Source organism: Meleagris gallopavo, chromosome 22 (assembly GCF_905368555.1).
Source record: "Meleagris gallopavo chromosome 22, MGAL_WU_HG_1.1, whole genome shotgun sequence".
Taxonomy (NCBI): domain Eukaryota; kingdom Metazoa; phylum Chordata; class Aves; order Galliformes; family Phasianidae; genus Meleagris; species Meleagris gallopavo.
In genome coordinates this window covers 1,280,015-1,306,242 of record NC_139425.1, presented here as the reverse complement: position 1 = coordinate 1,306,242, position 26,228 = coordinate 1,280,015, and the positions used below count along the sequence as shown (strand labels likewise).

At 47.0% G+C, this 26,228-nt stretch overlaps 1 protein-coding gene across 1 annotated transcript; it reads right to left on the bottom strand.

Annotated features, from left to right (window-relative positions):
• Positions 1-66: 66 nt before the first annotated feature.
• SACK1C (scaffolding CK1 anchoring protein C) lies at positions 67-24,798 on the bottom strand. The gene is made up of 4 exons (XM_003211916.5): positions 23,926-24,798; positions 16,426-16,593; positions 12,283-12,407; positions 67-1,432 (listed from the first exon to the last, which is right to left on the bottom strand). Exons 1-4 carry the CDS (start codon positions 24,469-24,471, stop codon positions 508-510), a joined length of 1,764 nt encoding a protein of 587 aa, XP_003211964.3. The 5' UTR covers positions 24,472-24,798; the 3' UTR covers positions 67-507.
• Between the last annotated feature and the right edge of the window lie 1,430 nt (positions 24,799-26,228).

The window sequence follows — 26,228 nt, the reverse complement described above, 5'->3', positions numbered from 1 at the left end:
GCCAGGCACGGCCCGGCATGGCTGAACTTAGGCCGCTCCCCACCCAACAGGGATCCAACACGGCTCTTTCCAGCAGAACAGCACTTTTATTTCTAACATCACCCCGTTTGCTCATTTCATTTTCAGAAAGTGGACAGTGGGATTGCTTGGTACAAAGGGAATAGGGATTCGTCCTGGAAACCTCAGTGCCAGTTTGCAGCTGTTGTGGGGGTTTTACTTTAGGTTTGGGGGGAAATGGGTAAGAAGTATGTAGAAGTGTGCATCATTTTTATGTCCCATTGCCCCTCTTGCTATCATCTTGTAGTTGAAAATTTGAATTAATCTTGCTAATCTCATCTGAATCAGTCATCTGAATATATCAGAAATTGCAGCGTAACACAGACACCTTTTAATAGCAACAAGACCAATTTCCCACCCATATTTTGATTTCAAGCCCCAGATACAATGATTGGTGGTAACCGCTTTAAACTAAGACCAAAGGACACAGCAGGGCCCGGGAGAACCAGGTCAGAGTTCGAACCGACTGTGTACGTGTTTGGATTTCAACTTGTTGTATTTGATGATCAGATCCAGTTTACTGTGCCCAAGAGTCATTCTTTTCTCAGCCCCGTACGCACTGCTCTTTTCCGACAGCATGTCCTCAGTGAGTTTATCATAGGAAGGAACTACAGGCTTTTTCTCACGTTTTGGCTGGTTGTACAGAGACAGCAAGTCCAATTTCCCTTGTCCAAAACTCTGTCTTTTCTCCATCCCATAAAAGCTGCTGTCATTTTCTGCTGCTGGTTCCCCAGAGGTAGCAGCAGGCCCTTTCTGCTTCGTGCTCGGCCCGGTGCTGTTGGTGCCTTCAGAAAGGCACTGCTGTGTTGGCTCCTGCGTCAGTGTGAAGCAGTGGCCGCTGTTTGCCCTGTCATCTCCTTGGTAATAAGGTTGGTAGGAACCAAAGACAGGGGATAGCTCTGGCTGCAAGAGCGTCGTCCCTGTCATGAGATTTGGTTTGTGATACAGCGTGGATTTATTTGGAGGACTGTTAGCTGAATCTGGTGGCTCCCCTTGCTGCGTAGGGCAAGTGGGCTTCAGAGACGTATCATCTTTCCCCTTATTATCACCAGAATCAGGGCTCAAATCTTGCCTGTCCTGGTGAACGTTGTGGCTGGAGTTTTTCATGAAGGGAGACATTTTTATGCTTTTGATGCTTACATTGGAGAGGCTGCTGGAGGCGCTCAAGGTTTCTGCGTCATTCATGTGGATGGGTTTCAAAAGGAAATCGTCACCTTCTGAGGTGATCTGAAGTGAGGAATCTGGCACACAGAAGCTGGTCACTGCTTTGGACTCTGCATACAAGTACCGAAATTCCTTGTCAAACTCTGCGACTATTTGACCACGGAAGTGGGTTGCCAGACTGGTGTGGACTTGGCTGCAAAGCCACGTGAAACTGCAAAAAAAGAAAAAAAAATCACATGTACCTTCTGTTCACACAGACACCTGGCATTGATTTTGACATCTAAGTGATGTATCGCTGCCCCATTCATGTTTCTAAATTAACACCTCTTCTGAAGTATGCAAATTGAGGTTACATGTAGCAATGGCTACATGTTATATAATGACTTAAGGTCATTTAATTTCAGCTTGATGATATGACGTGTATGAAAATATAAACAACAGACAAGAGTTATCCTCTACAGTGAGTGTATCAACCATTAATACACTAACAGTAGGTCTTCTTAGCTTTGTAAAGGGTGCAGAGCAGCAAATGGGCCCTGTGTTAAAAAGCACATCAGCATGTTTCAGGCTGTTTCTTCTTCATCTTCTTACTGCTAGCACTCTGCCCACAGACAAGCATCTTTTCCCACTCTCAGTCCCATTCAGGTGGTGGAGAACACCAGTGAAACATTCATGGGTAGGCTTGTCAGTCAGTGTGGGAGGTGTGGGTTGTATCCATTGGGCAGCAGCAAGGAGACCTCCAGCTGTCTGACAGTGGAGAGGCTGTGGGTCATTGAAACACAAGTCCATGTAGCATTCATAGAGTCACAGAATATTCTGAGTTGGACAAACCCACAAGGATCATCATGTCCACCTCCTGGCTTCACAGAGGTCATGGGAGGATATCAAGGCATGCTTGGACTTCCCTTGCCTCAACATGTCCTTCATTCTTATGTCCGTAAGATCTGCAACATGGTGGACTCAAGGGGGCTGCTCAGTGAGGTGGGAATGCAGATATCAAGCACTGTCCTGAGGAGCAGAGAAGGTCTCCAGAGCCCCAAAGGGATAGCAAAGGACAGGAAAACCAATGTTGTTTTCCGTAAGTATTGCCATGAGATTCCCTAACTCATTTTATCTTTTCCTCACCATCCAGTTAAGAAAGATGTGGCGTTAGAACTGAGATCCTTTGGGAGAGCTTGTTATACTCTTAGAAAAAAATAAAATCAGTTTTGTTCCAGCTGATGAAGTACTTTCTCTTATTACCAGTCTGCATATTTGCCTTACCTGTTTAACCCTACCTGTTGTTTGTGCCAACTGTAACTTAAAGAACTCTCTGCTCCCCACTGCATGTCTACAGATAGTAACCGCATTTCTCCTCCCAGTCCTCATTTTCCTCGATTAAACAGGGAAGCTTCATCTATACGGTAAGCTTCACAGGCTCCTGGATATCCCAATTCTCAGCTTCTTCCTTTATTCTCACTGTAGTAAACAGACTAATTGTGTTAAATGAAGTTGTGGGCAGAAGTGCCACCTTAAGGCTGCGCTATCAGTTGCTAAAACAAGATAGCATATCTTGACTCACAAGAGTAGAGTGAAATCACAGAAGCCATGGGAAAGCAATTGCAATGGGAGGTTGCATTTGTTCCCAAGTAAATGTCATCTCAGGACAAGATGCTGACCCTGTGTTTTGGGACCTCATCGATGCTTACGTTATAATACAGCTATCTGGGAACTCAGAGTAGGAAAAGCAGCTTTTGGCTTCTTCCTGAGCAGTACAAAGTCATTATGGTTCATAATGATGTAAGTCACAAATTACAAAAGGTATAAGAAATAGTACTCAGTAATAGTCTGTGGGATTAATGTGTGGTCCATGGGCAAGCTAAGAGAATTCCTCTGCATTGGTGTTTACCATGCGGGAGCTTGGAGTGGTCCCTGCCCTGAATCCACCTTTATGCAGAATGAGAGGATGAGTCTCACATTGAAACCTATGTAGAAGAAGTGAGAGAACATATCAAAACATTTGCAGGACCACTTAAAATTAGCTTGAGAGCACCAGAGGACAAAGCAGCTCAACAACTACATAGGATGTATAATCTCTCACTTGAAAGTGCCTTAATTATCAGAAGGTTGCTAATGTGATAGAATTTTTTTTCATGTTCCAGACCATTAAGATTCATAACCACACAGCACAAATTAGCAGAGACTCTTTCTAAAGAATAGAATTAATGGCCACATAGGTAAATACAATATAATAGCAAAGGTGGCTTTTGTAAAGGAAAGTCATCTCTCACAAAGCTACATGAGTTCTTTGAAGAAATCTGAGAGCCCAGACAGGGGCAATTTCATGTAGTCCATATCTACTTCCTCAAAGGCATCTATCTCAGGAGCACTGCCGGCTCCCAGGGATGCTGCTGTTCCCATCTGTGTTACTCACAGCTACTGCCCTTCTATACAGGTGTGCTGTGTCCACACTTTGTAGTCCTTAGAACTCCAGATGCCTCAATGCAGGACTGACCCCCCAGCATTTTGTCACCCCTAGCATGGCACAGCACTATTTGGAGCCATCTATTGAGAGGCCTATAGCTGCTCATAGGCCATGAGGCTGTTGAAGACAGCTATGGGATGCCTGCACAAACACCTGAGCTCACTTGAACTCCTCAGAACCACAAATGGGCTAATAGGGCCTAGCATCCATGCTCTTGAGGGAGCAGCCTTGCATCCCTCAGATTGTGAGCACCATCCTGTGAACCATGGGAGTAAACAAGTGGAAGACAATGCTGCCATCCCTGTCCACCCACATCTACTGCTTTTGCTAGGAGAGCTGGAAGCAGAGCTGAGCAAGAGGCTGGCTAGGAGGTTTCACGTCTCATAGACTCACATAGTCTAGCAGGAGCATCACTATAGCTACCCATCAAGGCTTCTAGCCTCACTTTAGCAGCGGGCAAACAACAGAGCTTAAGTTTTCTTTCCCTCTCTGGACACCATGACTTCCACCTTCTGCCTCAGTCTTCTCCCACCCTCTGGCCCAAGGTCCGTCTCCCTAGAGCAAGGCATGAGGCACACCCAGCTCTCCCTGCCCTATCACAGGAACCTGCCTTTCCCCCAAAAGGTAGAACCCCCTGGCCTTATGACTGTCCCACCACTGATTCCTCTCATGGCTCTTCCTTTCCTCAGTCCAACTGGAGTACTGCAGTTTCCTGTGCTAATGTAACAGGTGCTGCCCTCTCCACATCCCAACAAGACCTGATGCACCCTGACGTGATGAAGGAGCTCTGGATTTGGCTGAAGCACAGCTCTCTTCCTCGCCATCATTTCCATGACAGGATGATGTGGCCTTGCCAGCCATGGCTATACCCATCGCTACAGCTTCCACCCAGCCCTCTGCCAACAAACTCATGTTCTTCAGCCTCTAGTGGGACGTGGGACAATGCAGGCCAAGATCTGGTGTTTCTGTATGCAATAGGAACACCAGAAGTATGACAGCTGTTGGCAGTGCATGGCTAGGCATAGCATGCTGCCATGCTACCCAAAGCCATCTCTTGGAGACAACTGCACGCTGAGGACAGCAGGCAGTCACTTCGTGGGACAGGGCAGGGCAAAGTGGAAGTCTCTCATACAAACTGACAAATGTCTTTCCTCCATGAATGCCATAGAGGAAAGAGCCAGAGAGTCATAGACTCATAAAATCACAGACTCATAGATTGGGTGGGTTGGAAGGGACCTCAGAGATCATTCAGTTCCAACCCACCTGCTGTGCGTAGGGCTGCCAGTCACTAAATCAGGCTCCAGATCAGGCTGCTCAGGACCCCATCCAATCTTGGCCTTGAATGCCTCCGGGGACGGGGCACTCACACTTCTGTGGGCAGCACTGCCAGGGCCTGACCGTCTATCAGTGACTATCAGTGAAAAATTTCCCCAACATCTAATCTAAATTTCTCCTCTTATAGTTTAAAACTACTCCCTCTTGTACTATCACTATTTGCCCATGTGAAATGTTGAGTTCCTGCCTATTTGAGTATGGAAGGCTGCAATGAGCCTTCTCTTCTCCAGGCTGAACAAGTCCAACTCCTTCAGCCCATCTAAGGCAAAGGGAAGCCAAATGATCATTCCTGATCTATTCTGGGATAAAAGTGAAGCACTGAATGAAGTTAATGGGTTACAAACTCAGTGCAGACAAGAAGAGGTGCTTCCCCACACAGCACAACACACAGCAAGCTGAGGATCTCCTCCCTGCAGAGCACTTAGGATGCTGAAAGTTCACGAGGGATCAAAAGCCATAGGATTTTCCTGCCATTATTTGCTTCCACAAGGGACCATTGCACAGGGAGAAGCCAGCTGCAGATCGCCCCGGGGCCGGCGCCTGGGAGGCTAGAGGGCAGAGCAGCCCTCCCTCGGCCTTGCAGTCAGGCAGAGCGGCAGCAGAGCCCCGCACAGCCCCGTGCAGCTCAGCCCTCGGCCGGGAGATGGAGTTACAGCATCACTGAGGGCTGCGGCAGCGCCTGCCTGGAGCTCCGCGAGTTTCAGACGAGGTGTGTCGGCTCAGCAGCATTTGGGACAGCGAGGTCAACCCCTCTGTGTGCCCCTGGGGGACCGCATGGCGGCCGGGGGTGCCGCTGCCTTCTCACAGCCGTGCCGTCGTTCTTTGTGCTCAGCCGCTCTGCTTCAGCTTTGTCCGGCTGAGAAGATAACAACTTTTTTTTCCTGTGTAATTCCTATTACTCGTCTTCATTATTTTCTTGCTTTACGCTGTCTGCCAAGGTGTTCTGTTCTCATTCTGTGTGCCCAAACAGCCTCTGTGCATCACTGTTCAACACAGGCACTATCTAGTACATTAAGCATACTTACTATACATACTATTTCCAGACATTTAATTTCATGTTACATTTCCTCTCTAATATCTGAGATGATAATAATCTGTTTTTATCATGATAAGCTCTTTAAGCTTGTTTCCAATGCATTTGCAATCATTTTCATCCCTGTTTTTACATCTTTTATATATAACTATATATAACTATATGTAACTATATATAAATATATGTAAATATATATAAATATATATGAATATATTACAGTGCAATGTATTCAGTTAATTTGGGCATCCCATCCTGGTTATCCCTTATTGCTTATTCATCCTCACTTCACCATGCCTCGTCTCTTCCTTCTGGATTCAGTTTTTATTTGTACACCTAAGGACTTCCTCCTCTTTGATTTGGTGTGCTCTGCAAAGCTTTACATCACCTATCTGCTGGCACTTCAATGCTTTACATTTCAGCCTGGGGTTTCTTGGCTGATGCGCTGTGCTTTCCATTCCCCCTGCACTCACTTTCTGCTTAATGGCAATTCATTTCTGAGGATAACTGCTCACTGGGTTAGATCTGGAGCTCTCTCTTAAAAGCTCTTTCCTCCTGTGTGGGGCACAGCTACCTGAGGGCACGAGCACTTCTCTCCTGAAGAAAAGCCAAGCCTCCTCCGGCTTCAAACCCTTGTAGCTTTACCTTCCCTCTGCCAAACACCTGTGCACTTGTTTTTGCCTTCCTTCGTGCTGAAGCCAGGGGTGGAGTTTTGTAACCCTCTATTAGCTTTCTTCCCTTATTTTTCAGTTTCATTGGTCGTGTCAGCTTCGAGCCCAGGTACTGAGTTTTTTTCAAGAATATATAACAAACAATGAGCTCTTTCCTCCTTGTGCCACTGGCAGGACGAACTTTGACCATCTTCCATTTTCAGCTGAGAAACCCCCTCTAGGGCAGCACAAACAGCCCTGGAACTGCCCTCAGGCTGACAGTACCACCTCTTTTCTCTACTGCTAGCCTGGCAAATGTTTACTCAAGTTTTCCTGTTCAAAATCTGCTTAGCTCTAGCCCCATTTGCCCTTGGGCTTCTCTCTCATCTGCTGCACTAATAAATATATTTGTGCCATTCACTCTGTCAGGTTAAAAAGTGCTCAGGGAAATGCTATTTCTTCTGGTGCCTGGAATGATACTAATTAGATGCAATTACATTTAGAATGTTAGATTATTGCTTGTTCTGGATATCTGCTTAGCTCAGTGAGCCTTGTTTTCCTTTTTAATGACAGGAATGTCCCTGTTAATGACAGGAAACGTAATGGTGAAGAAGGGAAGCAATGGAAATATTTAGTCAGAAGAGGGAATCTTATGGCTACAGACGTGGGGAGAGGTCAGAAGTTCAGGCATGATATGAGAACCTATGTGAGGAGAAAGTATTCTCTTCTTACAGCTGAAGAATTAAGAGACACCGAATATCTGAGTAGTCAAGAACAGAGAAAGAAAATACTCCCCTGCAAGAAAGGGTGTGGGCAGACCAAGCACCCAGATGGATTCACTGTCAGCACTGTAGTACGTACTGAAACTTGAGGGGATCTCAGCTGCTATTCCGTATCTGCACAAGCAGCTTCATGAATGAGAGTGCACCCATTACATCAGCAAATCAGATCCAATGGGGAGGAACCGCACGGGTCTGAATTTGAAAAGGGTCCTGAAATAAACAGATGCAGTTCAACAAGGAAGTACTGAAAGTAAATAGATGTGGGAAGGCTCAGACAGGATGACAGCAAAGAAGGAAGATGAGATGAAGGACAGTAGAATGAAGGATGGCAGAGGCATTTGGATCGAAATTATGGAGCACTAAGAGAAGCCAATGGTCAGTGCGTGTATAGGTTCTTGGGTGTAAAGTAAATGAGCATCTAAGTAGGAAGCTGAAAGCAAACAGGATTTTCTTGGTAGCCTCATAAAATGCTTCCTCTACCACCTTTAGAAAGGAACAGAGAAGTAAAAGAACATTTCAGTACATGGCTGTGGAAATTAAGTTAGGGAAAGGATGGTAAATTCATAAGGAACTGGAAAAATGTGGAATATAATGACCGTATGGAAGAAAGCTGAATTCCATCTAAACCTAAATAAAATGTGACTGCTGTGTGATGTAATGCAGAAGATCTAGGGAGGTTTGAAACGAGAATCTGAAGCAAAGCCGGATGTGGCTCTGGGCAGCCTGGTCTGGTGGTTGGCGACCCTGAACATAGCAGGGGGGTTGAAATGAGATGATCACTGTGGTGCTTTTCAACCCAGGCCATTCTGTGATTCTATGATTCTATGATGTGCAGAATAGTTTGAAACTGCCCACTCTAACTTAGGAATAAAAGCAAAAATGTATTCTGATGTAAGGACAGGAGTAAATCAATGAAATGCCAGTAAGGATTTAGAGTCAACGAGTAACACCTGAAAAAACAAAGCTGTGTTTAGAGAAGTGGTCAGTGCGGGGCAGCCAGGTCAGATACACACACATCCACAGATTTTCTAAGCTAAAGGGACAGATACTGTGAGATGCCTGAGCTGGAATGATGACTTTGACACAGCAATCATCTCAGAAAGGGACTGGGGAAAAGAAACTGAGAAACAGTGTAACTGAAGTGTAGAAATTTTACAGAAAGCATGAATAGGGGATATGTTGCTGGGGCAATGGCACAAAGCATTAAAGAAAAATGAGTCAAATAATGTAAATAACGCATCATCAAATGAAACGTATCCCTGCTAGATTAAAATTCCACTCTCAAATATGGAAAACGTAGGAGTGGGTCTGTACTGTGATCTGAGAGCACTGACAGTGCACATGGTGTGCTAAGGGGCACGTCCTCTGCTCAAGGCAGAGGAATATAGTCAGTTATACCTGCACTGAATAGGGGCCATGACTAGGAGAGCTGCAGAAACTGCATTTTGTCCTCTATAAACGACTGCTTTGGGGAGAAACTAACCAGAAAACCTACAAAAGGAGAAATAGCTCCTTCGGAAACGCCACTCTGCAAAAATATCGATGAGATGCACCTATCAAATATACTTTCAGGAGGAAAGTGATCCACAACAGTAATGTTTAACTGAAAAGAGAAAGTGAGGAACGCTATTAATAAGAAATTTAAATGAGTAACCGAAGAGGTTAACTGCTTGAGGCAGCGTGAAGGTTGTTTAAAGATGCTATATTGGAGGCTCAGAGCAAATATACCTATCAAAATAAAGACAACTTAACGCATCCAAATGTCACCAGAGTCAAAAGGCACAGTAAAAGAAAACACTAAAATAAATAGCCTTCAAAAAATGGAAGTCAGCAATTTTCCAATTATTAACCAGAGAATAACCTATCATTTCAAACTGAACATGGTAACAGAGGAATGGAAGTCGTCAATGTGAACCTTTCAAAGAGCTACTGAAAGCTACGAAGCAGCCAGGCTTATTTCCATACTGAACAGACTGGTAGAAGCAAACAGAAAGTAACATGATGAGATGCATAAATACCTATAATCATAACGCTGAAGACTCAGCATGTTTTTGTGGAAGGAAGCCATGCCTCAAAGCCTGCTGCCGTTCTTTGTAGGAGGCAGTGAGCACACAGATGTGCACGATCTGCTTGGTGTAGGATGGGTGAATTTACAGAGATCTGGACACAGTCATTCATCGAGGACTCTAAGAAAGCTTAAGTGATCATGGAGCATAGAAGAATGTCTTCCCAAGGAGCTGATGGAAGATGGGAAGCAAACGCTAACGATAATTTTAATGTACCCACTGGAATCCCGCAAGTTTTGGAAAGTTGTATGAAAGCAGTTTGTACCCAGCAAAATTGTCCTGGGAAAACTGGATAACATAAGAAGCGGTGAGAGGATTTTATGCTATAGTGACATGATGGTGGACAGAATTCAATGTCAGTAGATGCAAACTGCTGCAAAAATCTGATGTTCTCTATATACTGATGAGCTCTCAGATATTAGCACTTAGGAAAGTGGTCAGAATTGCCATGGACAGTTCTAAACAAGCATCATTGCTGTGCTTTGCACTGGTCAGAAAGGCAAACAGCAGGCTGGGAACTGCCACGGTGGAGACAGGGAGACAAAGAGAGACATCCCCCTTACACCTATAGTGAAGTATAGTGAGTGGGGATATCCTGGCCTCCTCCTGCAGTTCTGGTCAATTTGTCTCTCAAAAGACAGCAATAATGATTAAAGGTCTGGAAGTTGTGCCTGAGAAATGACTGAAGAGCTAAGGATACTTCAGCTGAGATGATTCACACAGGGATTGTAATGGAGGAAGATGAAATCATGGATGCAGTCAAGGAAATAAATAGAGAACAGTGATTTACTGTTCCCGAGTTATGGAAATTTGGGGGCACCAAATATAATTGTACAGCAGTAGACTTAATGTAAACACAATAGATCACTTCACACAAAGCATAAATTATATTGCATAACTCATTGCTAGAGGGTGTTGTGGAGGCCAAAGACAGAACAATCAAGGTGGGAAAAGTCTGCTGTGGGAAAGTGAACATGAAGAAGCACGCACAACATCCAGCCCCAGAGGTCCTGAAGCCTCTGATCCTTGCACACAAGTCTCCTGAGCAAAGCATTTGGCTTTATTCAGGCATTGCTCTCGTCCTTTGAATCTCATTTTCCCAACCGCAGGGAGAGTTATTTATCTGTCTGCTATACCTGGTACAGTGCCAAGCTGCAGTGTACCTGATTTTTTCCTGCGGAAATTTTTCTGTCCAAATTCCATAGACAGAGACAATTTCTTACAGTCCAGAACATGGGGTGGTTGGTGGGACAGCAGGGAATCAGACATAAGGCCATATCCAACTGAGCTTGCTCTAGAGAGAGCAAGCAGGCGTTGGATCCACAGCCCTGCTCCAGGTCAGCAGGAGAGGAACTGACGCAGGGAACTGATCTGTGTTTCAAGCAATCCCCTGACTCAGGGCAACGGGGAAATTAACAAAACCTTCTCACGGCCGTGGAGACCAGCCCAGCAGACACATGCCCAACTTTAGCCATTTAAAATGAGTGCTTTCAGTTATCCAAACCCCCGGTGCAGTCAAAAGAGATGGAGTGATGTTTCCAGGCACCCCCTCTTAGATCCTTGTCTTAGCGTGGCCAAAATGCCAGCAAAGGCACTGCTCTCCATATTGTTTAAATAGAAAACTGACATAGCCAGTTGGGATCGAGTACTTCTATCTTTTAGTGGCAGAGGTTGGTAGAAGGATAACTCTACACTCAGTGGTGATGCCAGCAGAAGGGAAGTGCAGCTCGGAGCTCCAGCACCAGCGGCTCGCTGGATGGTTAGTGGCTCTGGTAGGGGATGGAAAAGAGTAAGAGAGAAAGAGAGAGAGCAGTGGTCAAGGAGACCTGGTGGAGGGAGGATGAAGTATTGCTGGGCACCAATAGAAATGGCCAAACAATCCGTACTGGGGAGTTGCACTGTTTGTGGTGGACAGTACAGTGTGCAACAGCATGAGGCAGTGTGAAGTGAGATTAGAGCTGCAAAATTAGGATAGGTTTAACAGCAGGAGGTTTCACATCCAGAGAAAGGCCAATGCTTCAAGGGGATGAGCTGTGGAGAAAAACTTCTTGGAAGAAATAAGCAATTACTTCCCAGAATTAACTACCCTAAATGATTTGACCCACAAGAAAAGATGCCATTCAGGATGTGGGCAGGAATGATGCATGAGACTCAGTTTAAGAGGCAGAAGTGGAAGAGCCACTTTGTAATGCTGCTCACATTTCAACCCTGCTGTACAATTTCAACCCTGTGGTGGGAGAGAGCAATCTAAATAAATGTAGCACGTGCATATTCAATTTCAGGAAAGGTAACTGGGTAAAAACACTGACTGTACAATGGCAGCTGAAAAATTCAATGAAAGCTGGTCACTGTCAGGAATAATAGATCCAAAACAGATCCAGAAGGGAATAAGTAGGGAAGCACTCTCCAACAGGCCTGATGCAAACACCGTGTGCACTGTGGGAGGAAAGGTGGGGCAACATCTGACCTGGTAGGGCGTTTTTTACACAATTAAGAAATCAGGTGATACTCATAGACAGTTGTTTCCAGGAGCTGTCAGTGCTGGCAGACAGGCAGTTAATGCTATCTGATAACAAAACAGCAAAGTAAGGCAAGCTGGTGGAGTGAAGGATGAAGCACCAAAGTGAAAACTGACACTTATAAAGGTAAGAACAGCTGTACATCTTTATCACGGGGAAAAGAAAATAGGAATTATTCAGTATTATGCCGCGTCAGCAGTTGCTGTTTTTCTCACCTGTATGTACCAGCAACAACTTGATCGCAGTCAATCAGGACAAACTTCTCCAGAACCTGGCCTACAAATTTCTTGCCTGCTTTGCTGTAGTATGTGTCTCCACTCAGACATCTTATGCACATGTTCTGAAATCAAAGAAAGCAGAGATGGTAAAGGAACACACACTGAACCAAACTGGAATGTTCCACAATTTGTCAGCAATGAAATCTCACGCAGGATTGCTGTGCCCAGAGGTAGAATGCAGCGTGGCAGCAAGTGTTTGCTGGGTCCCACATCCCACGTATTTGATCACAATGCATGCTTCTATAAAATAAAAACGCCAGCAAATATGAACAAGTTGTACTTAGGTGCAAAAAAAAAAAAAAAGAGAGAGAATTCAGCGATCCTACAGATCATTCCTGAAGTATGTAAAACTACAGTTTATTCCAGAATATTGCTAATACTCAGCTAACCTCACTAGTTTGTGGCTCTGCATTAAAGCTAATTTCAGACTCAAAACAACTGTTTTTCCATCAAATTGAGTACACTGCTCTGATTTTCTATACTGACAGACTTCTTAAAAAAATATTGCTCAATATAAGAGATTTACAGAAAAGTATGTCCATGTTTTAAGACTTACCTTTTATCGGTATATTTTAAAACGGTATTAACATTTTATGTGGCTGCATTCAGGTGAATGCAGAGCTGATTCTCACCTGTCTTAAGAGTTTCCCTGATCCAACTTCAGCCATGAAACCTACTGTCCAGCACAAAAAAAGGAAATGAGGTTCCTGGTATCCAACAGGAGCCTTTGTCTTAAGGAGAGGTTTTCACCAATAATATGAGTTATTTGCACCTGAGGTGGGGCAAACTGGAGAGGAGAACAGCTGCTGAAAGCAGTTACTGACAGATCTATAGGAAATGGTGCCAAACAAAACAACTCAAGCATCTGTGAGGCAGCACCTCCAAGCACCTGCCAGCCCCTTCTGCCCCTCCAGGCCAGTTCATGGCCACCTGCAGTGGCCTTGGCGCGCCGGGAAGTGCCACGAACTGTTCCCACTGCATTTGGGCAGGCACATCTCTCTGTGGGCAGCTCATCGTTGCCCAGTGCCAGCATCCACAGATGAGAACGCTGTGGCTGTAGTGGTCACTATAGGTGGCACAAGCTGCCAGGGCTGTTTTGCTCCTCTGCAGAGGTGGGTGCTGGCCCAAAACACGCAGCATCTTTCAGTCCAGCTAGAAAGCAGTTTTTAACACCCAACTGGCAGGCTGAAGACAAAGGACAAAGGTGTAGACGTGGCACTGAGGGACATGGTTTAGTGGGCATGGTGGTGATGGGTTGACTAGATGAATTTAGTGGTCTTTTCCAACCTAAACGATTCTGTGATTCCATGACAAATAGTTGTGATTTGCCTGCAGACGTCCTCCGCAGTGCACAGACCCACATCCCATCTATCCTCTTGCTCTCCAGGAGCTGCTCCTGGGAATGGCTGTGGCCTCTCCTCCTCCAGGGCAAGATGAGCAGTGTGGGCTTGCAGGGCTGCCTGTATGCAGCCAGGCACCGGCTGGCCCAGTCTCTGGCCTCATGTGCAGCTCCTGGCACAGAAGTTGTGCCTCAGGGAGGAGCTGGGGGCAACCAGCTGCGGGAGGCCCAGCTCAGTTCTGCTCCCACTGACCTTCCTCATCTGCCAGAGCCCTGTGGGCAGCAGGTGGGCTTCCTGGAAATGTCTGCTGGGAGCTCAGCACAGGAGGGCAGAAAAGGCTCAACACACACGTCATGCTGAGGAAGTCTCTCTGCCCATGCAATGAGCACCATTGCTTTCAGGGCTTCATGAATCTCCTCCAGACAAGGGTCCAACTGATCCTACAGTCTATCTCCTGTCGTAGGCCATGATAGGGAGATGGGGGAAGAGCAGGAACGAGGCAACCATTTATGATGCTGCCCCTAATGTTACTTGTGGTTGTCCAAGTACTTCTCCAGTCTTCTCTTGTGCTCATTAAAACTTTTAGGAGGGACAGAGTTGAAGCTTCACGAGCTTTGCACTGTGGATCCCACTTATTCTTGCAACCCAGAACATTCCTGAGTTGTCACCTATGAGAAGGGATGAACTCTTTCCCCATGATAACAGTTAGGCTTTGGAATGCATTACCAGGGCAGGCTGTGCCATCTTCGTGCTTGAAGATTTTCAGGCTGACCTCTCAGGTGATCCTTCTTTGAGCAGGATGCTGGATTTAATGACTTCCTGAGGACCCTTCCAACCTGAATTGTCCTATGGTACTATGAAATGCCACCACAAGTTGCTGAAATAGAGCAAGATATGCTTGGGGAGGTGATCACCTAATCCTGTTGCCATTCAATTCAGGAATTTTTTTTTTTCCAGTGCTCAGGTTTCAGTAATAGTGGTTCTCATAGAGAGGAGCTTCCTTTTCCCACACGTAAGTTGAAACAACTACAAGTAAGAGATATCCCATTGGTTTATTTCCATAGTGCACCTTCACTCCCTCTCTCCTTTCCAAGACTGGATGAGTTGCTGACATCTGGCTCAATTTTTCCATCCTCTTCTTCCCCTTGGCAATCCTGACCTTCAGCTGTCCAAGCAAGATGAGAATCCTGCAGTCTTGCAGGAAACCCAGACCACCACGTGTCATTGCCACTCAGCTTACTTTTAGCTTCAATGCATGTCCCTTTGAAAAAAATACAAAAACCTTCTGCTGGGACTGCTGCCAATGCTTGATGCACTACTGTCAGATCTGCTGATGCTCAGCAGCAATATTCAACACCATTAGGCTCACAAAAAGTTCTTAGAAGTAAGAAAATTCCCCATTACACTCAGAGTTCTCATTAATTATTCCAGATGGAGATTTACCATCATATCCGGTCTTAACCCAGAACCAGGAATAAAATATGTACATTCATTCCAGTTAGATGTGAATATCAGAGCACGTGTGTTAATGTACTGCTTGAGATGCAGCAGCCTAAGGGGCACTTCACATTGAAACCTGCAGATGAGTCAATGAATGGGGGAGGAAAGCTTTAATTAGCCACTAAAGCACGAGATGTGACATCAGGTCTAACAAAAAGACATAGGCATCCCCAAGGATGTAAACCAATGCTGACTTTAATTTAAAACGATGGCCAGATTCTTGGATAAGAAATGAATAAAATAGATTTTGAAGAAGTGGAATTTATCAGCCAGGTGACATTAGGAATGCATTTGTTTATGAAACAAAGCAAGAAGTAGTTTTCTCTAATAGCTGCCATGGCAAGAGGCAAGACAAAATGGATCTGACTTGTGGGAAGTGAGAAAGGACAGAGCATCACCAACACGGGGAAAGAAAGCTGCATCTCTAAACTGCACTTTGTGTAGACAGGTTAAAAACGAGGAAGAAATTAGATGTTTGCAATTGCATCTATCTGTATTTAAAATGCTGTAAAACATTGTTTTTGAGCTTTCCCAAGGTGAGAGAAAGATGAAATGGATGGCTGGAAGAGTACCAGCCCCTCCCTCCAGGGAAGGCATGAAGGAAGGAGCACAGCCAGTAGTGTCAGCCTTGTAGGACTGAAAAATGATATCAAAATCATCCTCCACTGGGAGGTGACAGCCAGAAAGGTTATATGGGGACAGCATGATGCTGGGGGACATTTCTGAGCCTGGGAGTTTCTGAGCCAAAAGTGCTTATTTCACTGCAATATTAACTCCTAGTACATATGTGGGCACCACATATGGATTCCCCAATGAGTGGGGAATCAGGCTCTTCACAAATCCTTCATGAACTCAGGGACCAAAAAGAATCACAAGCCCAGAAATAAATCCTGACATGACATTTTTAACTTCTGGTTTTACACTGAGAGCGTGCAATAGGGCTTGGAGGAAATGGTGGGTTCTGCATCAAGACATCCAAAGGGGCACACAGCTTTCCTTCCCCACACTTTGCCACAGAGCTGCAGTGTAGCAGCTCTGGACAGAACCTAAAGCTGATCTGAAGGGTCTCAGGGATCTGAAGATCTAAGAGCCAGTTAAGTCTTGCAATTCAGTTTCCTAGGGCAAGGACTGAGAGAGGTCAACAGGTAGGTCCCAAAGGCCAGGCAGAATGAATAGAACAATCAATTTTTATCGATTCCAAGACTTGGTTATCACATCTAGAGTGTGACTGAACACTTACTGGGAAACTGTCCTTAGTGAGAGACATTTTATTGCACATTTCCACGAAATGCTTCAAGTACTCTTCATCCAGGATCAGGTAAACAGGAACGTGCCGTCTGCTTGAGGCCTCCAGCAGGTCACACAGTATTTCCATGTCTGTAAACAGATCCATCACAATTGCTATAACCTACATGGGAGAAAAAGAAAGAAAAAGAAAAAAAAAAAAGACGACAGTTGAAATGTACTTTAAACTAAGAATGAAGTATTCAAATCTCCAAAGCTACAGAGTAGCAATGGCCACATGAGCAAAAACTGCTCCTGGAACTTTGCATTTAATAGCACTTGCCCCATCATGAGGGCAATCACTCTTAATAACTATGAAGACATTCCCCATCCTGCTGCCTCCTGCCTCATCCATCCGTCCTTCACAGAAAGAAATAGCTGAAAGGGTTATGCATGTGCACAAACTCAGTGTCATTGGTGCAACAAGTACGTATTGCCTTAAGCAAATGTGCCAGAAACATAGCATGCAAACAGGAAGAACTGAGACTGACCAAAACTATGATTCATTTGGTGTAAGAGTGACTCCGTACATGACTAGCGTATGAACCCAGAGAAGCATGCGTTCTTCACGAGGAGCACACTGACAGGTAAAGGAGAAGGTATGTAGCTCAAGTACTCTCATGTCCTTGTTCCAAAATCACATCCTACGGACACCAAACAGAATCATGGAACATACGTGGGAAGGGACCCTTCCCCTTCCCTGCTGGTGGCACTTCTGCTAACACAGCTGGGGATGCAGCTGGCCTTCACAGGCACATCAGTGATCTCTGCTTAACTTCTTGTCCATCAGTACCCCTTTCCTTCTAGGACATTCTTCTAGAAAGCTGCTTCCTAGGCTGCTGCTCCCACTGTGTCCTGCTCTGTGTAGTCGTTCCTTCCTACTGTGGGACTGCAGGACTGCAGGACTGTGTATTTGTCTTTCCTAAAATTCATGAGGTTTCCATCAGCCAATTTCTCTAGCTTGTTGACATCCTTCTGAACAGAAATCCTACCTTTGAGCTTATTGACTGCTCTTAATGTCATATAGCCTGCAAGCATGCTCAGGCTGTACTCTATCCCATCCTCCAGATCGTTAGCAAAGACATGAAGCAGTACTGGCTCCAGCACTGATCTCCAGGGAACACCATTAGTTAGGCTTTGAACCCCCTCAGTGCAGCTATCAAGCCCATTTCCTTTCACCCATCTCATGGTCCACCAGTCCAAACCATGTCTTAGCAGTTTGCTGTAAGTGAACTACAGGACACCACGTCAAATCTTTGTTAAACTCAGGGAACACAGTGCCTGCTGCTCCTCCCTCATCCGCACCATCTGTCATCTTCTCATGGAAAGGAATTGTGTCAGACTGGAGCAATGTGTGCTGGCATTCACATTCATATCTTGTTCTTCCTGTACCTGGATTTATGTTCCAGGATGCACTTTCTTCCTCAGGAGAGAGGTGAAGCTGACGTGCCTGTAATTCCCTGGGCTCTCCTTACAGTTCTCGAAGATGGGTGTGGTGTTTGCCCTTTTTCAGACATGAATAACCTCCCCCAATTGCAATGCCATTTTGAAGATGATAGAAAGTGGCCTCACAATGACATCAGCAGGCTGAAAGAATCTGCCTCGTAAGTAACGTGGAAAAGAACGTACGCATCGTTACAGCAAGGACTGCCTACAGATCACTGGGCCAGAAAGATCACGTAGATGGGGCAGTTTACAGGCAACTGGCAGCTGCTCAGAGCTCAGGCTCTGGTGGAAATCATTGACTACCCAGTCATTTTTTGGCAAAGACACAGCAGGACAGATATTGACTACGAGTACATTCATGATGGTTTTCATACAAAAGGTGAGAGGCAACCAGTGGAAGAGCTGTTCTGAATTTGACTCTGCCTGTAAGCAGATTGATTGTTTAAAGTGTATTTCTAAGCACGACCATGAAGTAGCAGTTAAGAATCCCAAGAGTGGAAAGAAGGAATGGCATAAAAATTAAACAACAACAACAAAAAACAGATTTCAAGAAAGTCCATCTCAATACACTGAAGATAAGGTCTTACGAAGAAGAAGGATTGAATTGAAGACCATGGCAAGTCATCCCACTGATGTAAGGGGAAAAGCTGTTCCACTTTATCTCGCAGAAATACTGCAGACAACAGCAATGAAGCCATTATTCGGATTGAGAAGAGACTGCTGAGATCCATCTGCTGGTCATCACCATTAGTGACGGGAATAGGAGATGGGGGGACAGCTTGGAGACTGAAGGACCCGGAAGCAGAGCGCTTGCTGAGCTGGAAAATTAGCCAGGCCTGATGAACTTCACCTGAAGGCGCTTATGGAGCAATCCTAACAATCCTAGAGACCTAGGCCTTAATCTAGTATCAAGCAACACTGAGAACTCAGGGAAGTGGTCATCACACTGGGGGACTGAAAAAAGTGAAGTAACAAAGGATTTTAAGACAGGCTGCTTTCATTTCAAAAGCTAAAGAAATACTGGAATTACCAACCAAGAACTTTAGTTCTTACCATATCTTAGAAGTGAGTAAGATAAATGGTTCATAGGTCTGATTTTGAGTTTCTGCACCCAGTATGGGATGTCCAAACAAAGATGACCCAAAAGCTCCGAGTTTTGCAGTGAAACTCCAATGGCCTACTTCACCCTGCCACTCAATGCTTGTGTCCTGCCCTTGTGCACAATCTGAGACAGACCTTGTTCCTGCTGCCCATCATACGCCCAGGAGGGTGGGAAGCCTGTCTGGACCTCTTCTGCTCATGCTAGAGCATAGCAATGAACACAGTACTCTATAGCAACCCTACGGAGGGTGGCATGTAGGGTGAGCTTTCCTCTGCCGACTTTCATGGATGGACAAGGTTTCTGGCTCTATCTGAACTGTCCCCAAAGACCATCTTGTTCACATACCTCGACTGACAGTGGTCCTCTTGCAGGAGACTCCAGGCCCAGCCAGCCACAGAGGGATGTGAAGGAACACCTTCCTGGAGGCAGGTGTGATCACAGGCAGGTATGTGGGATACAAGGCAGCTGTAGGAAAGTGATGTACTCTTCCCACAAGCACTAAAAGCCATTCCTACTGTCCAAGCCAAAATCATGTCTCCTTCACCCTCTCACCCTGGCAGATATGAGCTTCAGAGCCTGACCCCGAAAGGTATTTTTCATAATTCTTGTTGCTCTTATGAGGCTCTGGCAAACCAGGATTTCATGCTGCAATCCCACCACTCATCACAGTCGGCCCTGTGTGCACTGTGAAGGTAGTGAGAAGCATCTTCAGCTTCCCAAACTGACTCTGCTGTGCTGTCAGCATTGGGTACTGCTGAGATCCTCAAAAAAGAGCAGGACTACTTGACCCTGTCTTTCCACATTTCAGCCAAAGAGCAAGGGTTGCAAGACCAGGCAATTCAAACGACTTTGGTAGGCTACTCATCCTCTAATGAAAAAGCATCAAGAAAAAATCTGTAGCTCAAACTTTGTGTGGGGCCCCAGGCATGTCCCTCTCAGACACACTTGCCTGAGATAGCCCAGTTCATCTCCAGCTTAGCTCCTGGGGCAGGCTTGGCCCTGAAGACAGTCTTGGAAGGTCAATATGATGCAGTTAAGAGAGGCTGTTGATTCTCTGGCCTTGGCTCCTCCACGCTGAAAAGCCCCACATGTGCCAGGTGGGTGCAGCAGGTTACATCAGCTTGCTTTTCTCCAGCATTTTTCACAGAATTCAGGATTTTTGCACAGCAGCACAGACACTGTGCAGTGCTTGCTGTGAGAGGGATGCAGCTGAGCAGGCACTGCTATGGCTGCGTGTGGCAGCATGCTGTCACCGTGCTGTCACCACGGGCACGGTGGGGCACAGCTGGCTGCCAGGCAGATCTGCATCTCCTGGCAGTGCTGGGGCAGGGCTCTGGCGTCACTGTGGGAGCAGGAGCCTCGGGCAGCAGGGCAGCAGCTTGTGCAAGCTGGGTGGAGCCCCACACCACAGCCAGACTCATGTTTTCCAAAATGGGCCTTCACCTGGCATTAGGAGGTGGAAGAAATGCTGGCTCCATTCGTGCCCTCCTTGCATGGTAGGTTTGCACCCGGTGGTGCTGGTGAGCACTCAAAGCCAATGTCTGAGGAGGCCAGTGGCCCCACTGGCACTGCACACTGCAGTGGGGACAGAGGGGAGGATGTGTCCCAGCACAGCCCCACGTGGTGGAGGAGCAGATGCCCTTAGGGTCCCTTGTACAGAGCCTGAGTGCCACAGGGCAACTGCAGCTCCAATAACATATCCTCTTGGTAAACAAGGCAGGCAGCTCTAGTAATAACATCGGCTCAAAGTGGAAGTATTGGCAGCCTTTTAGTATCTAAAGGGGGCTATAAGAAAGAAGGGGACAGGCTCTTCAGCAGGGTCTGTTGTGATAGGACTAGGGGAAATGGTTTCAAACTAAAAGAGACAAGATTTAGACTGGATGTAAGGAAGAAGTTTTTTACAATGAGTGTGGTGAGGCACTGGCACAGGTTGTCCAGAGAGGTGAGAGATGCCCCATCCCTGCAGGCATTCAAGTCACATTGGACAGGGCTCTGAGCAACTTGATGGAGCTGTGGGTGTCCCCATTCACTCCAGGACCACATGGACCTTAAGAGTCCCTTTCAAATCAAACGATTCTATGATTCTATGATTCTATACGTCTTGGGAGATGAAGACCCTGGAAATCTTCCCCTTTGAATTTTCCTAAAAGTGAGATTTAAAGCCTCAAAGCTTCTGCACTGAAAGTGCTGAATCCTCTCTCTCATTCAGGCTCCTGCCATCTTCTATCTCAAGCTTACAAGCAATTAAGTCACCCAGACCTAAATGATACATGTCCATGGGTGCAGAGGTGGGAGCTGCAAGGCTGGGGCTGGCTCAGGGCCTCCCTGCTCCTCACTGAAGACACGGCAATGACAGCTGCCCACGGGCTCTGGAAAATTCACACCTTGCCGTCGTAGGGTGAAATCATGATGTTTCTGCATCAACTTCTGGAAACTCAAATTCAGCAATTACTGCAGTCATCACTTGGGGAATTACAGCACTTAGCAGCGCCCCGCTGGGGCTGCCATCTGTCTGGTTTCTAACCAGCACAGCTGGTTTTACTGGTGTTTGCCAATAGCAGTGTGGTTTGGGTCATTACTGTAGTGCTGCCATTCCAAGCAATACATTGCCTCTCTGGGGGACCATCAAGGACCCTTCTGCTGTCACTCACAAATGCAGACACACAGCCAGGTCCAAGGTGTACAGGAGGAGTGAACAGAGTGCGGGCAGCACAAACAGCTCACCCAACAGAAGGATATTATGAGAGCATTTTCAAATGCAGGCTGAGGTGTGGCTGTGCTTCATCTTCTTATGTCTGCAAAAGGAAAAGCTCAAATCTGAAAATACACCTCCAAAGAAGCTGGTAAATGCAGCCAAGCAGAAAAACAAACCGCACCAGCAAAAAGGACCAATGAAACAAATGCCCATTTTGATCACTTGTCAGGATGAATACGCTGTTGCAAAATAGGCAGAAAGTATTTGCAGAACATGGCAAAGGAGCAAGCAGCTCCCTGCACAGCTGCTACTGGCACTTCAGGCAAAAGGTGCTTCCACCTCTGGTCGCTCTTTTAGCACTGACAGACATACACCTAACATCCTTTTGGGTGGTTTGAAGAGCAAAATGACTCAGTAACTGCTTAAAGATGAGTAACTGGGGTTGTGAGTGAGCTGGAACTGCCGTCAATCAGAGTTAATCAAGGGAAGTGCTGGCAGGCTGCTAACAGGAGCCAGCAGAACATGGCAAAGAGCCAATAGATGGCTGAAAGCTCATTAGCACATTTCATACAACAGCCAAAAATGACATACGAAAATCTCCAGCTTGGACACAACGAGCTGAAGAATGTCAGCGATTTTCTGAGCCAAGTGAGAATGAAAAGCTCAAAATGCCCTTAGATATAAAAAAGCCCCCGATGTGCAGCCTCCCTGCAGCTTCAGGGAAGCTTCTGTGAGCTGAAGAGCAGCAGGATATTTTTCAGGTGTTTAAAGGATCAAAATGTTGTCCGAGATCTGAGACACGTGCTAAGAAGCAAGGGGCCATTCGTTGGAATCATTCACTTTGTGCATTCTACCATGGCTGTGCCTTAATCCCCACTGCTGAAAAGCATCATGGGACCCTTCAGGTGATGGAAGGTGCGTAAACCAGCTGCCGTAAGGGCAAACAGAGCACTTTGTTGGTTACTTCCTGGATGAAACTTCCTATATTTACCTACAGGGCGTTATCAAAATTCAGCATGAAACACTGCAGCCAAACTGTCCTCCTTTGGGCAAAAATTGGAGATTTCCACTTTGTGCCTGTATTTCAGCCACACACGGCTGTCAGGTGCTGTTAAAACACTGCCCAGCAATTGGAGCTGCTGCACGGCCACAGCTTCAGCTGCTCACTCTGTTCTGCAGGTGGTGGTAAAGATAACACCTTCCTTTCTGCTGTTGGCATTCCTGACACAGTTAATGTCCTGGCTTAGCAGTTCTGTAGTTCCTGCTTTCTCTACCGGGTATCTAAGGAATGACTGGAGAGTGAAACAAGAAATTACTGGGGTGATAAGAGTAATTACCCAGGAGCTGACCGATTAGAAATGAACTTTGCACTGGAAGTTAGCTCAGTATCCCCGAAGTTGTGAAATAAAATAGCACAAAAGAAAAATGAACACGGAAGAGATTGAAAGAACCACAAAGGGGATAAGGTTCATAAAAGCTGGAAATGTGCCTGAGTGGCTGCTTTAGCACGCTGTATGACAGCGGAGTGAAAAGAAGAAGAAAATCCCCAGCAGGACTGTGCTCGATAGGCAAACACTGCAGCTGCACGGTGCTGATGGCATCTGAGGGCTGGAGATCCCACCTAGCAGGAACGGCACCACGGGGCAAAACGGGCTGAGCTCACCCATCACACAGCAGCACACATGGGGTCTGAAGACATGAGGATGTGTTCTAGTCTACCCCAAACCATAGGCAGGGCTTCTCATCCCACTGGTTTGCTCTGGTCCTGCGTTCTCCTGCAGCAACCCCCCCGTGCTGTTCTCCTGTCCCACCTCACGAGGGGTCCAGAGGCCAAGACAGCCCTGACCCGAGGCCGCTTGGTGGGGAACGGATGAGGCACAGCTGCGGGCTGAGAACAGCTGAGCAGCAACACTGCACAACAAGCCTGCTGCTTGCTGCGGGCTTCGGTACCGCGCTCTGCACAGCCACAAGCACAGACTGAATGCCTTGAAGCACACTGCCTGGATGACATGAAATCCCAGGGGGAAAGAAATTACAGGGAAGGAAAGGAGTGGGAACAGTCGCAGATCTGATAGAGAAAGAGCAGCTGCACCACGCCAGGCATCCAGACTGCAGCAGCAGCTCGGAGCAGGCGGCGTGCAGCTGTAGGACCAGATACTGGGATTTGTGCCAGGACAGGAGACCCCAGTGCGCCCACACTGTGCCGTACATACCGTCTGTGCCTGGCTGATCAGAGACCGGAGCAAATCCTTAATGCTGTTAACTTTGTTTCTTTGGAAAATGATGGTGGCTTGAGTCTGGCCTGATACTGTGAGGATCGGCATCCCCGGCCAGCCCAGCTCCAGCTCCGGAGGGTGCACATCGGACATGAGCGGAAAGTAGGTGCCAGAGGTCAGCTCGGAGCAGAGGGAGGACCCATCTCCGTCAGCAGGGTCACCCTCTTTGTCTCTCTTTGCATTGGCCTCCGGAAAGCTTTGGCTTCTCTGCTGGCTCATATACTCCATGTCCAGGGTGGAAAGAAAAGGCAGCTCCCGTTCCTCAGCGACGGCGCTCATGTAGCCACGCTCCCCCTGCTCCAGGAAGGCGTCGACGGCCAGCCTGGCTGTCTCGCTGTGCTGCAGCACCAGCGGGGTGGGCTCCCTCCACCACGGCTTCTTCAGCTGCTCCAGGCGGTTCTTCAGCGGCCCCGACACCCCTTGCTGGCTCCCATAGCTGCGGTGGAACTGAGGCCTCACCTCTACTGCCAGGTAGTTGAACATGACCAGAGCTAAGCAGCGCCTCTCCTGCTGCGTTAGTCCTCTGAAGGACTCCAGGTAATTTCCGGCCCCCTCGCGCCTTCCCGAGTTCCTCCCAGCAGGTTCCTTCGGCGTTCAGCATCAGCTCCACTCCTTCGCACGTTAATCACCGGGTTCAGCCTCCCACCCCGGGGGAGGAGCTGCTCCCGGCTCCGCTCGGCCCCGCCGGCGCGCACCTGGCAGCGGTGCTGGGAGATCCCTTCCTCACCGGCAGGAAGGTCGGCTCTCCCAGCCGCTCCTTCCTTCTCCCGGTCCCTGATTCATGCACTGCCCTCCCCTCCGCTCCTGACAGGTCCCCACCCTTGGCCAAGCAGGCTCCAACCTGTTCTGTCCCTCCTTGTGCTTACAGTGGAAATGCAGATGGTGAAACTTGTTCCTGCTTGAAATTTGTTCCAAATCAAACATGCTTCTCGATGGCAATTGTAACGAAATACAAATACCCCTGGAGGGTGATGAGGCTCAGTTATCCCCAAAGCACTGCTGCTCTCCTGCTCGGCATTTCCTGAGAACCATGTGGTGACTGACACAGAAGCCGAAACATCACCTTCATAGAATCATTGGATCATTGAGTTGCAAAGGACTTAAGGGTCCCCTGGTCCAACCCCCTGCCATGAACAGGGACAGCTGCCGCTCCATCAGGTGCTGAGAGCTGCCTTCGGTGTCACAAGACCCTGGTATTTATCTGGATCCTCTGCACAGTCTATGTCACTAGATACTGCAGGCTATGAGAGCAGTAGCTCGTTTGTCTTTCTGCATTTGATCTCCTGGAGGAAGGGACCATTCAATCCGAGTCTGATCCCAGTGCACTGGGATTACAGTATTGTCCACGTTCTGTGTATTTTGGGACTAGTTAGCTCCAGCATACCATGAGGTTATTCTTGGAAAAACAATACAGAGCAGCATTAATACAGGATTTAAAACACTGCGTTAGGAATGCACCCAGATGCATTCCTAACACAATGCTTTTCCTCAGTGCAGAAAAAGCTGTGCACAGGAGGTGCACCGAAGTCCCCAGGCTGCAGCCAGGACCTCCCCCATCCCATCATCTCCCTTCCCCTTTAGCCATCAACTCCACACAGCCAACCAGTGCAAAACTGGCTGCGTGGGGAGCCGGTCAGCCAGCCTTTCATCTACAAATCACAAAATCTTTGGGGATTACATTCATCCAGGCTAAGCTAATACACCTAAATGCTAGATGTCTGCTCCCTGATCATCAGCGGGCTAAAGTCAGTGGGGATGCACAGCCATGTCTAAGTGTGAACCGGCACATTTGGACACTATGTCCTACATCACCAAGGGACTATCAAGCTCCATTGGCTACAGCAGCAGGAGGACCAATAGGCACGGGCTGCTGGTCCCTGGGCTGCTGCAGTCGGGATGAACTCTTACAGTGCAAAGTGCTGGAGCAGAAGCAAAGGCATGTGCGGTCAGAGGCTCCGAGCTGCATGCTGCAGGTCCAGAGTTTGCTGATGTGGACAAAAGATCTGGGACAAAAGAAGCTTTGTAAGTATAAATAAGTGCTAGAGCCACTTAGAGAATAGCATAAGGTGGTGAACAAACAATATAAGGAAGTTAAGGGGAGAAAAAAGCAAAGTAAGCAAAAGGATATGGCATTCAATGGGCGTTTTTCTTAAGGTGCTTTGCCAGAGTGATACCATCACCCCATCGAGAACACAGGAAATGCACCACCACCACCCATCTTTCTGCCTTCCTAAAGAGCT